The sequence below is a fragment of the Bombina bombina genome, chromosome 5 (genome assembly GCF_027579735.1).
Source record: "Bombina bombina isolate aBomBom1 chromosome 5, aBomBom1.pri, whole genome shotgun sequence".
NCBI classification, from domain to species: Eukaryota; Metazoa; Chordata; class Amphibia; order Anura; family Bombinatoridae; genus Bombina; species Bombina bombina.
Genome location: NC_069503.1, coordinates 995,226,736 through 995,242,100, shown reverse-complemented (window position 1 = coordinate 995,242,100; position 15,365 = coordinate 995,226,736). Strand labels below are relative to the sequence as shown.

Sequence of the window (15,365 nt, the reverse complement as noted above, 5' to 3'; positions counted from 1 at the left end):
GGATCCTGCAGGATTATCTTTAGGCTCTCAGGGGTCAATGGAAAAACCACAATATTCAGATTTAGAGGAAATGCTACCAAAATAAAGTACATTTAAAAGTTTGTCTGTATTTTATGTATATATAATATACACACACACACACAAATACACACTTTAATTGCACTGGTTCCCCACAACAATTCAATCTAATCTTTCTTAATCATAACTTGTGTAAAAAATCTCCCAGACTCACTGCTGGTTTTAACCCCATTCCGCCTGAAACTGCTACTAAATTTATAATAATATTTGATTAAATTCTTATTAAACTTATTATGTTGTGACAAACGGTTAGCAAGGCTGTGCCCTGACTGGCCAAACTAGAATGTATTGTTAAAATTTACAGTTCCTGAATAAAGTGGTGTTGTCATTTTTTCTAGTCGCACTTGCATGCTTTTCTTCATAAACGGGGAGAGTCCACAGCTGCATTCATTCCTTGTGGGAATACAGAACCTGGCCACCAGAAGGAGGCTAAGACACCCCAGCCAAAGGCTTAAATACCTCCCCCACTTCCCTCATCCCCCAGTCATTTTTTGCCTTTCATCACAGGAGGTTGGCAGAGAAGTGTCGGAAGATTAATCTCTTATGGAGGGTAGTATTCGATTCCGGTAGGATTGTTTCATTTTACTTTGATGATGTGAATGTAATGTAAACAAAGAAGTCAGGGTCTCTGGGACTCCTTTATTTTTATGGAATCGTGGGTTAATATCTCCTGAGGGGGTTATTGAACCGGGGGGGACTTTAATCATGTTTGTTATGTGATTCTGTCTGCTAATGTGTAGTGAAACTTGGGCTTGTGGCTATATCGGAACATAACTGCCTTTTTGTCAGGCTGCGTGGCCCTGGTGGCCTTGGTACGCTTTTCTCTGGCCTGCACGGTGTACCTTGTGACTAGGCGTGGTCACGTTCTGTTCTCCATTTCTGTATTCCTCACCCCTCGAACCTTCTTTGTCTACGCAAGCAGGTGTCCCTAATGCTCTTACCCCTTCTCCGGATGGCGGCTTGTTTCCTCCAGAGGTTACGGCACGGTGCTGCATGGCCATATCTATGGTGTTGGCACATTTACATCTTCCAGGGAGGTGTTGCTGAGATACTGTCTGTGTTCTGTTAACCAGGGTATGTCAGGCGTGGGATCGTCTGAGTCGGATCAGCCATCTGGAGAAACGGTTTCCTCTGAGGTTTCAGGGGCCCATCCCTCGGGTCGGGGTCGTCAATTGCCCCAGCGGAGATATGGACTGGCACGCCTTCATATCCTGCTGCGGCATGTTTTGGCAGTGCTGGAGGATCCCAGTCCCAATAGGTTGAGGGATCATCGGTCGTCTGTTCCAGACGGCAAGCTGGGTTAGACGGGGATGAAGTTAATCTCCTTGTCGTCTCCAATTGACTTCTTCTTTTTTGGGTATCTTATTCCAGTTCTGAGCTTCAGAAGAATGGTGTTTCTGATTGGCTGGTCCTGTTAGTGTGCCCTTTCTTCTTGGGCGTTCACCTGCGGGTGCTGCCATCCTTTTCTTTGATCCTATATTTATTATTAAGAAAGCTCATGTCTGTTATAATTTTTACTTTTGGAAAAACTTTCTTCTCTGGAATTTGATACTTGTGATTTTGTGGTCGCATTGGGTGCTTCTGCGTAAGTTTTATATGAAAAGTTAGGACATTGTTATGCCTACCATTTGTCTGTTTAATTTGTCTATCCTTTCTAGGGTTGCTACTTTCTGCGGCCTTGGACAGTTCTTGGGTGCCCTATGTATCAGGCTCGTCCTGGTTGGGTACTAGTTTTCTGTTCCGTGGGGTCTATATCAGACATGAGGTGCCGGTTATACCTGGCTGGTCCGGTTGGGGTGCTGAGTGGCTCACTCTTGTTTTGAGTTTCGTTTTTTGTTTTTCCTTACAAGTTATAGGTGGCCTCTTCATTCCTAGATGTCAGGCTGGTCCTCGTTTATTATTCTGGGGACATCAGAGGGGATTGTGCTCGGTCCCAATTGTCCTATCCATGTTTAGCTGGTGGGGTTTCCGAGTTTCGGATCCTGCTAAAACGTACTCTGTAGGCTCCTGGGTTCTTTTGGTTCAGGTGCTAAGAGTTTTTTCTCCTACCCATAGTGGTGCCAGGTTCTGGAGGCGTTTTCTCGTCTCCTCCTTTTGAGGCTTCCTTTGAAATTAGACTCTGTTTTCCTTGATGACTGTACCTCTTCCTTGGGGTTAAGGCTGATTGGGCCTTTTGTCCCCTTTCCTTGGGGCTGGCCTTCTGGTCATTGGTTTCAGGAAGTTAGAGCCTTTTTGTTTTTTTCTCTACTTCCGGGATCTCGTCTCCTCCCATATTTTGGAGCTCTGCAGATTATGTTGTCTCCTTTTTTCCGGTGTTGGCCCCTGCCTAGGTGTTTTGAGTTTCATCCGCCAGGGGTTAGAATGCTTGTTCATTCGTCAATCCTCGAGCTGTAGGTGCTTCCCGGGAAGTTGATCCTGAGAGGATCTTGGAGACTATTTTATCTTCTCAATCCAGATTTTCTAGGTTTGAGCCCTGTTCTCTCGTACGTTTACCTTGGTCTTTGGACTTAGTGGGTGTTGTCCCTAGAGCCTTTATGGGTCAACCAGAGTAGTTGTGGGGCTTTGTCATTGCCTATCACCCTTTAGGTTGGGAGTTTTAATCCCACTGTGGTCTTTAAAGCACTCTGTGTCTGGGATACTTATGTGAGAGTTCAGTGTCCAAGGTGCCTTGGTTATGACTGTGATTGCATCGCCTGTGGTGCAAGGTCTGCTCCGGATGGGGTAACCCGGTGGTTCCTCAGGGGTTTTTAGTTTGTTAAAGCTGGCTCCGGGTTCCGGGTGTTTTGTTCCATGTCTTTGACTGGACATTTTGGGGTTCTGTATCCAGATCCTTTAGGACTGGTTGGGGACGGCCCAGTTTCCTGGTTCCGGGACATCTTCTGTTCCTTCTGGTGTTTTTCTTCTCTCTTATTGGAGAATTGGACATTTCTGGTGGGCCGATCATAGTGACCGGATGGTTCTTCATTCGGTACTTGACCTTTTGGTCCATTTACAGCTTTACACTCCATACCTGTGTGCGGGTGAGCTGTTTTGTTTTTGTTTCCTCTTCTTTTGGGGTGTACTTGGCATTCCACAGTATCTGCCTGGTGCCCAGAGGTCCTTTTTCTTCCTCTGTTCAGTAGGGTTGTCCCCTCTGCCTTGCGTGCAGGATGTCAGGGAAGGGCTGGACTTCTTGTGACATGCCATTACTTTAGTTTCAGTAGAGGGTCTCCTTTTGTCCTTAGTCATCAGAAAGGGAGCTGCGACTGGATTCTGGAACCCAAGCTCTTTTTGGGGGAGTTGGATCTCCTCCCTTTTGCCTTCCTGAAGGTCTGGTGATTCAGGGAATTTTTAATTCCCTTATCTTTACGGACATTGCCAGTCGCTTTGGTGCTGAGTCTCGTTGCCCGGAGTGAGGGTCAGGGATCTGTCTGATCTGTTGATGATCTGTTGAACTTTGACCGTGTATCATAGATAGATCTTGTGAGTCTTCCTTAGGTGGGAGGTTTCGCGGTGGATTCCTCCTCAGCAGGTAGTTTTTCTCTGCTGGTTCTGGGTACTATCCTTCTTGCTTTCCTGATTTTCTTGGAAAAGTGTTGTTCTGCACTTCTTTGGATTTTTTCTTTCTGACGATGGTTCTGTGCAGTTTACTAGCTTGGATAGCTAGGATGGGCGACTTAGACCACCTTTGCAGCTGGAAGCCTATGGCTTTCAAAGGAGCATATTCAGATATTCTGTTGCTGTCTTTTCGCGGCTCCCGGGGATGGTTTGTCTTTCGGTTGCTCAGTTCTGGGTGGGAGTTAGCACTCTGCGTAGTGGGAGGGGTTCTACCTTTCTCCCTTAGTTTTTTAGGGCTTTACTTTGGTCCCTTGGAATCCATGCAGATAGGGGTCTGGGATTTTCCTCCCTTGCACTGCTAGGGCGGTAGGGTCTTTCGTCAGATTTGCTCTGATTCATCCTTGGTTTCTCTGTTGGAGTTTCTAACAGAGGCCTTGCTGGTTCTAACCGTTGGGCAGTTACTTGTGCCTTTTCCTTTTTGCCCCTTCTGCTTCTGGTGAAGCGTTTCTTTTTTGTTTGGAGTTTGGGTGTTCCAGGCTATGGTGCCCTCAGAATGGGCCGCCTTTTGTACCCGCCCGTTTTGCATTCAGTGTCCTCTATAACTTGGGTATTGTATTCCCAAAAGTAATGAATGCAGCTGTGGACTCTCCTCCTTTATGAAGAAAAACTTAAATTATGCTTACCTAAAAAATTTATTTTCTGCAGATGGGGAGAGTCCACAGCTACCCGCCCGCGTTTTATATGGGACGGCCGTAATTTTAGTTTTGTTCTTCTGGCACCTCTTTTCACCCTGATATTTCTCCTACTGTTTCTTGTTCCCTCGGCAGAATGACTGGAGGATGAGGGAAGTGGGGGAGGTATTTAAGCCTTTGGCTGGGGTGTCTTTGCCTCCTCCTGGTGGCCAGGTTCTGAATTCCCAAAAGTAATGAATGCAGCTGTGGACTCTCCCAGTCTGAAGAAAAGAAAATTATCAGGTAAGCTTAATTTAAGTTTTTTGTTTGTGTGTGTGTGTGTTTTAGCAAAAACTTAGACCATAGGGTGTATATACATAATTGTATTTCAAAAAAGATTTACCTGCAAAATAAATGTTTTATAAGAATCTAATATTTTTATTTTGTTAGATATACATTGTTTTGCAAGCCTAGAACACACCCCTAAAAAGTTTCTTGAATGTTGTTCATCTTTGCTGCAGCCAATTAGGAACAGATTTAAACAATCTGCAGCCCATATCAACCAATCACTGTGCCGTATGTAGGAGTTTCAGGGTTATGCATCCTGCAGAATGCACATCAACATCTCTGGGAAAGTGGAAATAGAAATTTCAGATTTAAATTGCAGGAAGAATAGGCAAAATAAATAATGAAAATTCACTGCAAAGTTTTTAAAGTGATGGTAAATCCTAGAGTTTCAAAAACTCTAGGATTTACCATCACTACAAATAAAAAGGACTTTAAGTGATCACTTTGTAAAAAAAAAAAAAGTATGCTAATCTTACCCTTTCTGTGCTGCGGCCTCTTCGCTGACGTTTCCACCTCTAAACCAATAGCCGTGCTAGCCACACTGATTTGCATGCTAGCACTTCTATTGGTTTAGAGGGGGACATTGTAACGAGAATGGGAAGGAAACAAAAGCGCAGCCACCTCCTAAGCGTAGTAGATTTATTTACGCGTACAGTGCGCAAGTAAAATTACTAAATTATAGATATATAAAAGCATTGTAAATAAAACAGAGCAAGGTCCATTGACTGGAACCCTTCCTTCACCGTTTTGCTGACTCCCGTATGTCTCTGTCTATGGGTCGTGCATCGGATAGTGGAGTAGTTTGGATTGTGATGTCACGTCTACGGAAGCCGGAGTGGATCCAAAAACCTTGACTCATGTTGTCTGGTCTTGGCCAGATTTTTTCAACAGGTATTTCATACCTTGCTAATGTCTTTAAAAAGGAGACGATTATCTCTGATTGGTTAAGTCATAGCTTACATTCAACCATTAAGGCTGTCAGCCATCTGTGGCGTTTACACTTGCAACATTATTGTACCTTAGTACCCTTAGAATACTACACTTTGTTGTGGTGAAATCTAAGAACATTTAAAATCAACTGTATGTAAAGTAATCAAATAACAAAGGATGTGTGATTGATAAAAGCAGTACTAGATACATCGTTCAAATCTAGCAAACTCGTCTTAGCTAGGTTCAGTAGACCATATAAGCATAATCAATATTCTTAATAGTATACATATAACATATAACTATGTGTAACCATTGTCCTAACAATGTAAACGTCATATTAAAAACTTCTTAAAATCCGCTATTTTTGCTGCTCTATTGTATTAAGTTGTAAAATAAAGATTCCTGGTGACTCTATTGTTAAGTGTAAAGGGCATGCATTTATACTAATACTATTATTAAATGGACAGTCTACACCAGGATTTTTATTGTTTAAAAAGATAATCCCTTTATTACCCATTCCCAGTTTTGCATAACCAACACGGTTATGTTAATATACATTTTAACTCTGTGATTAACTTGTATCTAAGCCTCTGCAGACTGCCTCTTATCTCAGTTCTTTTTACAGTCTTGCATTTTAGCCAATCAGTGTTCTCTCATTAGTAACAATGTTATCTATATGGCACACATGAACTAACATCCTCTAGCTGTGAATAACTGTCAAATGCATTGAGATAAGAGATGGCCTTTAATGTCTTAGAAGTTAGTATATGAGCCTACTTAGGTTTAGCTTTCAACTAAAAATACCAAGAGAATAAAGCAAATTTGATGATAAAAGTAAATTGAAAAGTTGTTTAAAATTACATGCCCTATCTGAATCATGAAAGTTTAATGTTGACTAGACTGTCCCTTTAAAGATACAGCGTGGTAATAAATTTACATCCTTCGTGTATACCACAATCTATAAGACTAAATATCTTATATTGTATCTTGATTATTCGGACAAAAAGGAGTAAGATTATCTCAAATAAGAGTATAAAAATATATAGCAAACCACAATACAAAACTATTGTTTGAGAGGTGCGCCAAACTCAGCCCCAAAAGGAGATAAATAAATAGTATGATGTAAAATCAAACAATAAAATTATTGATCAGTAGATAATGCACATAAATAATTAAACATTTGAGAATATTTGCAAATATGTTCCAAAGAGTCCTTGTATGACGGAACAGTGTGTGACCAGCAGGCAGCTCTCTCAGCAAGGAAGGAACGGAAGATAACATCAAGTCCTAAGAGACAAGAAAACAAAACAAAAAGGCGCCTCTTTTGTTTTCTTGTCTCTTAGGACTTGATGTTATCTATAAAAATATATATATGTAAGAGACATACTTAAAATCCTTGTAGGTCTAAATCAATATTTAAATCATTGGGGCGTAGGGAATTTAAATTGTGAATCCAAAATGTCTTGCGTTGGTGTAGAACCACTAGTCTGTTAGAAAATCTATTCAGAGGGGGCCAATCTGTAAGTTTGACTGAGAGGTTACTGGGATCATAGTTGTGGACGACTCTGAAATGTTCTGACACACTATGGCTCTCTAACTTGTTTTTGATATTCTTAGTGTTCATTGAACCTCTTTCTCGTTGTTCTCTTAGTTCTACCTATGTACAGTAGATACTATGACAATCGCAACTGAGTAAATAGACTACATAGGTGGAGCTACAAGTGTGTCTATGTTGGACTTTATATTACTTTGTTTTGTTTGATTTGAAGAACCTATGTCCTTAGAGATATGTGAGCACATGCCACATTTAGAAACTCCACATCTCTAAGTTACATTCGGTCTCACAAGCCACTTATTCGAATGTCTAGGGGTGGTATTTGAGGCTTAGATTGATCGTAATTTAGAGGTTGGAAGTATGTTTGTTTGTTTTTAAGTCACCCTTTTCTTAAAGGTAATGATAGGACATTACCTAGGATATCCCAATGGGTTTTTTTATGTGTTGGATAGATCTGTTACCTTGATTGAATGTAGTGATATTGTTATCATTATGATTGTTCTTGTTACAGCTTAGATTTAGCATGCAATTTCTATCCATCTTTCCTTAATCTTCCACAATAAGTTTGGATAATAACTTTTTTTTAAAAAAAATCCAAATCTCTCTCTTAAAATCTGCCTCCAGTGTACAAATGCTCATAATTCTTTGGTTTTGTCTAAGTGGAATATTTTTTCCACCTGGCAAGGTGGCCATTATTGGCGTTTAGTAAACTGTTTTGTCTGTCAGTTTCCTGTAATTTTTTATGGCTACCTTGTTACTGGGATCCTGAAAAAGGATGAGATCTAGAAACTCTATTTGGTCTTTTTTAATGTTACTGGTAAACTTAAAGAGACACTGAACCCAATTTTTTTATTTCGTGATTCAGATAGAGCATGAACTTTTAAGTAACTTTCTAATTTACTTCTATTATCAAATTCTCTTTATTCTCTTAATTTGAAATGCAAGAATGTAAGTTTAGATGCCGAACCATTTTTAGTGAACAACCTGGGTTGTCCTTGCTGATTGGTGGATAAATTCATCCACCAATAAAATAGTGCTTTCCAGAGTCTGAACCAAAAAAAAAAGCTTAGATGCCTTCTTTTGCAAATAAAGATAGCAAGAGAACGAAGAAAAATTGATAATAGGAGTAAATTAGAAATTTGCTTAAAATTGCATGCTCTATCTGAATCACAAAATAAAACATTTGGGTTCAGTGTCCCTTTAAGGTTGTTTTGGTTTGTGTGTTCAACCAGATTTTGAATTTTCAATTCAGTACCCCTCCAGATGATGATGATTATGTCATTGATGTAGAGAAAATATTGAACTAAATTATCTAGGTAGGATAGGATAATTAGACCAAACATAGAGATTCTCGAAATAATCCATGGCCATTCCTGAGTTTGTATGTAAAATTGTGATTCAAACATAAAGGGATAGTTTAGTCAAAATTAAACATGATAGAGCATACAGATAGAGCATGCAATTTTAAACAACTTTCTAATTTACTCCTATTATCAATTTTTGTTTGTTCTCTTGGTATCTTTATTTAAAAAAGCAAGAATGTAAGCTTAGGAGCCGGCCCATTTTTGGTTCAGTACCTGGGTAGCACTTGCTGATTGGTAGCTACCTTTAGCCATTAATCAGCAAGTGCTACCCATGTGCTGAACCAAAAATGTGCCGGCTCTAAAGCTTACATTATTGATTTTTCAAATAAAGATAACAAAAGAACGATGAAAAATTGATAATAGGAGTAAATTAGAGCATGCAATTTTAAGCAGCTTTCTATCTGAATCATGAGAGTTTATTTTTGACTAGACTATTCCTTTAAAGTAATTGGGTTTTAATATGAATTCTATGCTCGCTAAAATGTACTGGTGAAATATCCCATTTGTCAAATGATCTCTAGGTTGCTATTATTCCTAGACGGTGGGGGTGTACAGGGAAGTGACATCACATGTTCCAGTCCATGGATCTTGCTATATTTTATATGAAACACTTTTATACATCTAATATTTTGTAAGTGATTTTACTTGTGCACTATACACATAAATAAATCGACAATGCTTAGATGAGGCTGTGCTTCTGTTTCCTTCCCATTCTCGTTACCGTTTTCCTATTTAAGGGAGGCACACAGAGAACCTCCTCTACACAAAAAGCAGCACATACCTATGGGGAAGAGATCACCTACCTTACTCTTTTGAAGAGGCAAAAATGGAATTTCACTCCATTCCCACAGAAGCAGGTCAGCTACACCTTATCGCAGAACAATTCAGAAACCGTACCATACTTCAGGAAGGACCACTTCTAGGACTAATTTTCCAACAAACCAAGTACTGTATAATACTGCTACTCACTTATTTGCCCAACTAACACTTAGGTATACTGCATCTGCAATCTACTCAGCTAGCATAGGCACAGACGATATACGGGACTGTAAGAACTATCACATTTGTTATACAGTTTTCATAAGGAAGTGCTGGTATTACTGGGTTTGTGTTAGAGGTGGAAATGTCACCTTATTGGAAAAAGAGCACTGTACTGTGGGCGGCTGGAGCTGCTGAGTTTATTGCTGAAAGTCCTATTTATTTTTACTGATGGTAAAGAAATGCTAGGATTTACCATCACTTTAATTATTCATAACTAAACATTTTGGGCTAGATTAAGTGGAACGCTAATTTATAAATACAAATTAATTTTCCAAAAGTGCCCCAATTGGCCCCAAAATAAAGTAGTTTTTAGGGGTTAAAGTGTGTGGGGTGTTAGAAAGAAAACGGCACTGAAAAGTGCCTTTACATTGCGGTCTATGGGGAACTGTGTTTTCGCTATAAATATGTATGTATATGCTTATACACATATAAATACATTAATATATATGTATATATTCATATACATATATAATAAAGACCTGCTGCCCATTGCTGCGCACCTTACCTCCTTTGCTATGCTAGATTCTCTATTGAGCACAAAGCTTCCATGCAATGCGAATGCGAGTCGTGTTCGCATTGCGGGCCACTTTAAATACCAGCGCACAATTGCTAGTATTACGAGTGGAGCACAAATATCGCTCTAGCAAAACCGCAATTTTGTGCTCCACTCGTAATCTGGCCCTTTATGGGGAATTTCATTTTGAGTTTTATGTCTTTTAACCCCTTAAGGACCAAGGACGTACCGGGTAGGTACTACAAACAATGTCACTTAAGGTCCAAGAAGGTATCCTGTACGTTCTCAGGGTTTTCAAGCACTGGAAGCGATCGTGATCGCTTCCAGCTGCTTTCATGTTATTGCAGTGATGCCTCGATATTGAGACATCCTACAATAACATTTTTTAAACATCCGATGCAGAGAGAGCCACTCTGTGGCCCTCTCTGCATCGGCCAGCAATGGTGCCGATCGTTGGTGGGTGGGAGCCATAGCAGGGAGACTGGTGGAGCGGCCCATCGCTGGTGCTAGATTCAGATCCTGTTCCGGACTGTCCGGGATCGCGCACACATGGACATTAACAATATGTCCATTGAACAAGGAGGGGGGAAAAAGGGAGAGGGAAAATAAAGGTTTTGTAAAGTGATCAGGGAGGGGGAGAGGGTAGTGTATTGAGGGGGGGCTGCTACACTACACTGCCAGTACCTAAGATGGCGGCCAATAGGTCGAGGGGAGAGGCTGAGAGAGCTGTTGGAGGGTAATGGGGGATCCTACACTTATATTATATATATATATATATATATATATATATATATATATATATATATATATATATATATATATATATATATATATATATATATATATATATATATATATATATATATATATAAAAACAAAAAAGCACCTTTATTTTTATACTGGCAGACTTTATGGCAGTGACAATGTGGGGTGGGAGAGGGAAGGGAGCTGTTTGAGGGGGGTCAGGGAGAGATCGGGGGGGGGGTGTCAGGTGGGAGGCTAAAATTAACCCTACAAGCTACCTAATTAACCCCTTCACTGCTGGGCATAATACAAGAATGCTGCGCAGCGGCATTTAGCGGCCTTCTAATTACCAAAAAGTAATGCCATAGCCATATATGTCTGCTATTTCTGAACAAAGGGAATTCCAGAGAAGCATTTACAACCATTTGCTCCATGATTGCACTGTTTGTAAATTATTTCAGTGAGAAACCTAAAGTTTCTGAAAAAGTGAACAATTTTTTTTATTTTATCGCATTTGGCAGTGAAATGGTGGCATGAAATATACCAAAATGGGCCTAGATCAATACTTTGGGATGTCTACTAAAAAAAAAATATATACATGTCAAGGGATATTCAGAGATTCCTGACAGATATCAGTGTTCCAATGTAATTAACGCTAATTTTGAAAAAAAATGGTTTGGAAATAGCAAATTGCTACTTATATTTATTGCCCTATAACTTGCAAAAAAAGCAAAGAAGATGTAAACATTGGGTATTTCTAAACTCAGGACAAAATTTAGAAACTATTTAGCATGGGTGTTTTTTGGTGGTTGTAGATGTGTAACAGATTTTGGGGGTCAAAGTTAGAAAAATTGTGTGTTTTTATTATATTTTATATATTTTTTATAGTAAATTATAAGATATGATGAAAATAATGGTATCTTTAGAAAGTCCATTTAATGGCGAGAAAAACAGTATATAATATGTGTGGGTACAGTAAATGAGTAAGCAGAAAATAACAGCTAAACACAAACACTGCAGAAATGTAAAAATAGCCCTGGTTCCAAACGGTCAACAAATGGAAAAGTGCTGTGGTCACTAAGGGGTTAAAACTATAGCTGCAAAGTAATAATACAGTATGAGCACAGATGAGATTGGCAAATTAGTTACTAAAACAATTAACCACATCCAATGTGTATATTTGTATTTTGATTAAGTCATACCATTTGGCTGCTTGTAAAAAAAAACTAGACAGAGGAGCTATTTGTGTTCCACTTTAGGGTATCTTTAAAAAATTCTTGTTATTTATTTCTGTATTTATTATTTATTTATTTTTAAATCTCAGACTAGAGACCTGGTGGTTCGTCTTCCAAGAATGATAACTAGCAGCCTGGAGCCCATAAAGGAGAATTTAAAAGTAAGTGTCTGTGCAAATTTGCAAGTGAGCACAATTCATTTATTAAAATATATATATTTGTAATTACATATAAAACAACGCAATGTAGAAAAAAAATACTGGCATAATCAAATTTCTTATATGTTGGGAACATTCTTTGAGGGGGAGTAGAAATTACTGCTATTTATTTTCATCATACAAGCACAGCGCAGATGGTGTTTTTTAAAAATAGAATACATTGTAAATGCAATTTAAATACAGGCATACCTCGTTTTATTGCTCTACGCTTTATTGCGCTTTGCAGATATTGCTCTTTTGACAAATTGAAGGTTTGTGGCAACCCTGTGTCGAGCAAATCTATTGGCGCCATTTTTACATATATACACATATAAATACAAATTAATCCACATTTATACACACCTATATATACACACCACCAGCAAAAAGATTATGATTCAATGACGGCTCAGATGATGGTTAGCATTTTTTAGCGATAAAGTATTTTTTAATTAAGATATGTACATTGGTTTTTAGACATAATGCTATTGCACACTTAATAGACTACAGTATAGTGTACATATAACTTTTCTATGCATTGGGAAACAAAATGATATAAATAATATAATACTGAACCCGCAATATCTCCAAAGTACACTTGTACTACTAAATAGCAGAAAATTATATTTTTTGTTAAAGGGACAGTATACACCAATTTTCATATAACTTCATGTAATAGACACTACTATAAAGAATAATATGCACAGATACTGATCTAAAACCGGTATAAAACCGTTTAAAAACTTAATTAGAAGCTTCCAATTTAGCTCTGTTAAAAAGGTTGCTAGAACACCCACTGCAAGTGGGGAAAAACAGACACTCCCTTCCCCCCCCCCCCCGCCCCCTTCTTCTGCATATGAAAAGACCCTTTACATAAACAGGAGCAAGCTGGAGTAGGTATACATTGGTATTCTCCTAAAACTTTGGGGCTTGGTTAGGAGTCTGAAAATCAGAGCAATGTTATTTAAAAATAAGCAAAACTATACATTTTAAAAAAAAAACTGTATGGGCTATATAAATGGATAATCTACAAAACATTTATGCAAAGAAAAATTGAGTGTATAATGTCCCTTTTAAGTACCATTATGCCCTTTCAATAAATTTGAAAGTTTCACCTCTCACTTTTCTCCTCCAAGCTGTACTCTATAGCTGTATTCTATCTATACTATAATTGCGTTTGTAATGTCCGTCGCCGTCGGCAGTTTTGTAAAGAAAATACATTTTGTATTTATTTAGGACAGTAGTTTGTCCAATTAGAGTGTGTCTATATCTGTAGTTTATTATATAGAAAATATTTTTGATATATTTTAGTAAACCATTAAAAATATAGTATTGCTACACCTGTAGCTTAAATTTTTATATAAAAGAAGAGTTACAAAATACGTTGTTTCTACATCTGTAGTTTAAAAAATAATTAGACTGCTCTCTGGGCAAGCTCATCGACTAGTATTAATATAATTACGTTTTCCTTATACGTTTATACATTGAAACTCCTTTAAACAGTTCCTTCTTTATTTTGCATCTCCAGAATTTTGTACATTATACAAAGTGTATCTGGTTATGTATCTGCAGAGTAGCACAAGTACATCACTTATTCATCTTGTACATGCTGGCTTTTACTTCTACACTGGTCATATACCTAGCTGTGATATCTCTCATTGCTTGTTCTTCTTTCGCTGCTGATTAAATTTACTTGTCTTTAATACACCCTTTCGTTTTTGGATAAGGGTATTTTCTTTCCTAAGATATGGTGAGTCTACGGGATCTTCAATTAATGTTGGAAATATCACTCCTGGCCAGCAGGAGGAGGCAAAGAGCACCACAGCAAAGCTGTTAAAGGGACATAAAACTCAATTTTGTTCTTTCATGATTTAGATAGAACATCAAATTTTAAACAACTTTCTAATTTACTTCTATTATCATATTTTCTTCGTTTTTTTGTTATCCTTATTTGAAAAGCAGAAATGTTAGCTCAAGAGTGTGCATGTGCTGCAGCACTATATAGCAGCAGTTTTGCAACAATGTTATACATTAGCAGGAGCACTAGATGACAGCAATTTTACCTGTCATGTAGGGCTTCAGGCATGTGCACGCTACCTACCTAGGTATCTCTTCAACAAAGAATAGCATGAGAATGAAATACCTTTGATAATATAAGTAAATTGGAAACTTTTTAAAAATTGTATTCTCTATCTGAATCATGAAAGAATTTCTTTGGGTTTAATGTCCTTTTAAGTATCACTCCCCTTTCCAAAAACCCAGTCATTCTCTTTGCCTTCAGTGCAAGGAGGAGGTGAAGTTAGGTGTCTGTTAATGATTTTTCTACAATCAGGTTGCTGCCCTTGTAAAGAAAGCCAGAGTAGGTTTACTCTGTCCTTTCTTGTTTTCACAGGTCTCTGTGAGGAGCGGCTTCCTCTCATAACTGGGTGAGCTGTCCTCCTGCTGGACAGCATGAGGTGCAGGTAAGTGACATTTTCTGTTTTTCTGGGCTGGCACTCATTGAGCTAATTGCACTTTATTGGGACCTAATTCCTGCATTAAGAGTCAGGACAACGGCAGGGAGCAAGCACTGTGCGTTTTTAGAGGAGGTGATTTAATGCAAACAGGGTTTGTGGTGATTCACTGATGACTCAGTAGGGGTACGTTTTTCAGCGGTCCCACTTAGAAAATCAATCTAAGGGACTACGGATGTGTATTTATTCACTTTGTGTACTTTGTGATCAATTTGTCTAATGTGCGCCAGGACCGCTTCTGACGTAATTTGGAGGCAGTCCTTTTTGTCTAAGCGGTTTTGCTAAGTGCACGCTTTTAACTGATATTGGCGCAGCTTTCAGTGAGTCGTCATTTTCTATGCTGTGTTCCGGAGCGGCTGTGTAGGACAAGAGTCAGTTAAAGAGCCGCTTGTTAGTCCGGATTGCAGAGGGGGCAGGTAAGCACCTCAGTATTATGCTGAGGTGTGGAGGTGCTGAAGAGGTTAAACTTTAAAATAGACTGAGCATTTGGTTTTATTGCATAAGATCTGCTGACAGTCGTTATCGTCAGAGAGTTTTCTGAGCGTTATTTTCATACGGAGCTCTTTAAAGAGACCGTGGTAGAAATAAAATAATACTTTTTTTTTTTTTTATTTGTTACTGTCAATTTTATGCAAATA

The 15,365-nt window shown here is 38.7% G+C and overlaps 1 protein-coding gene across 1 annotated transcript in view; it reads left to right on the top strand.

The window, feature by feature from the left end:
- Positions 1-15,365, top strand: part of MTERF3 (mitochondrial transcription termination factor 3) — a 141,442-nt gene that overhangs the window by 71,638 nt on the left and 54,439 nt on the right. The window contains exon 6 of the mRNA XM_053715227.1: positions 12,107-12,178. Coding sequence (XP_053571202.1) covers positions 12,107-12,178 — 72 coding nt within the window. The remainder of the gene's footprint in view (positions 1-12,106; positions 12,179-15,365) is intronic.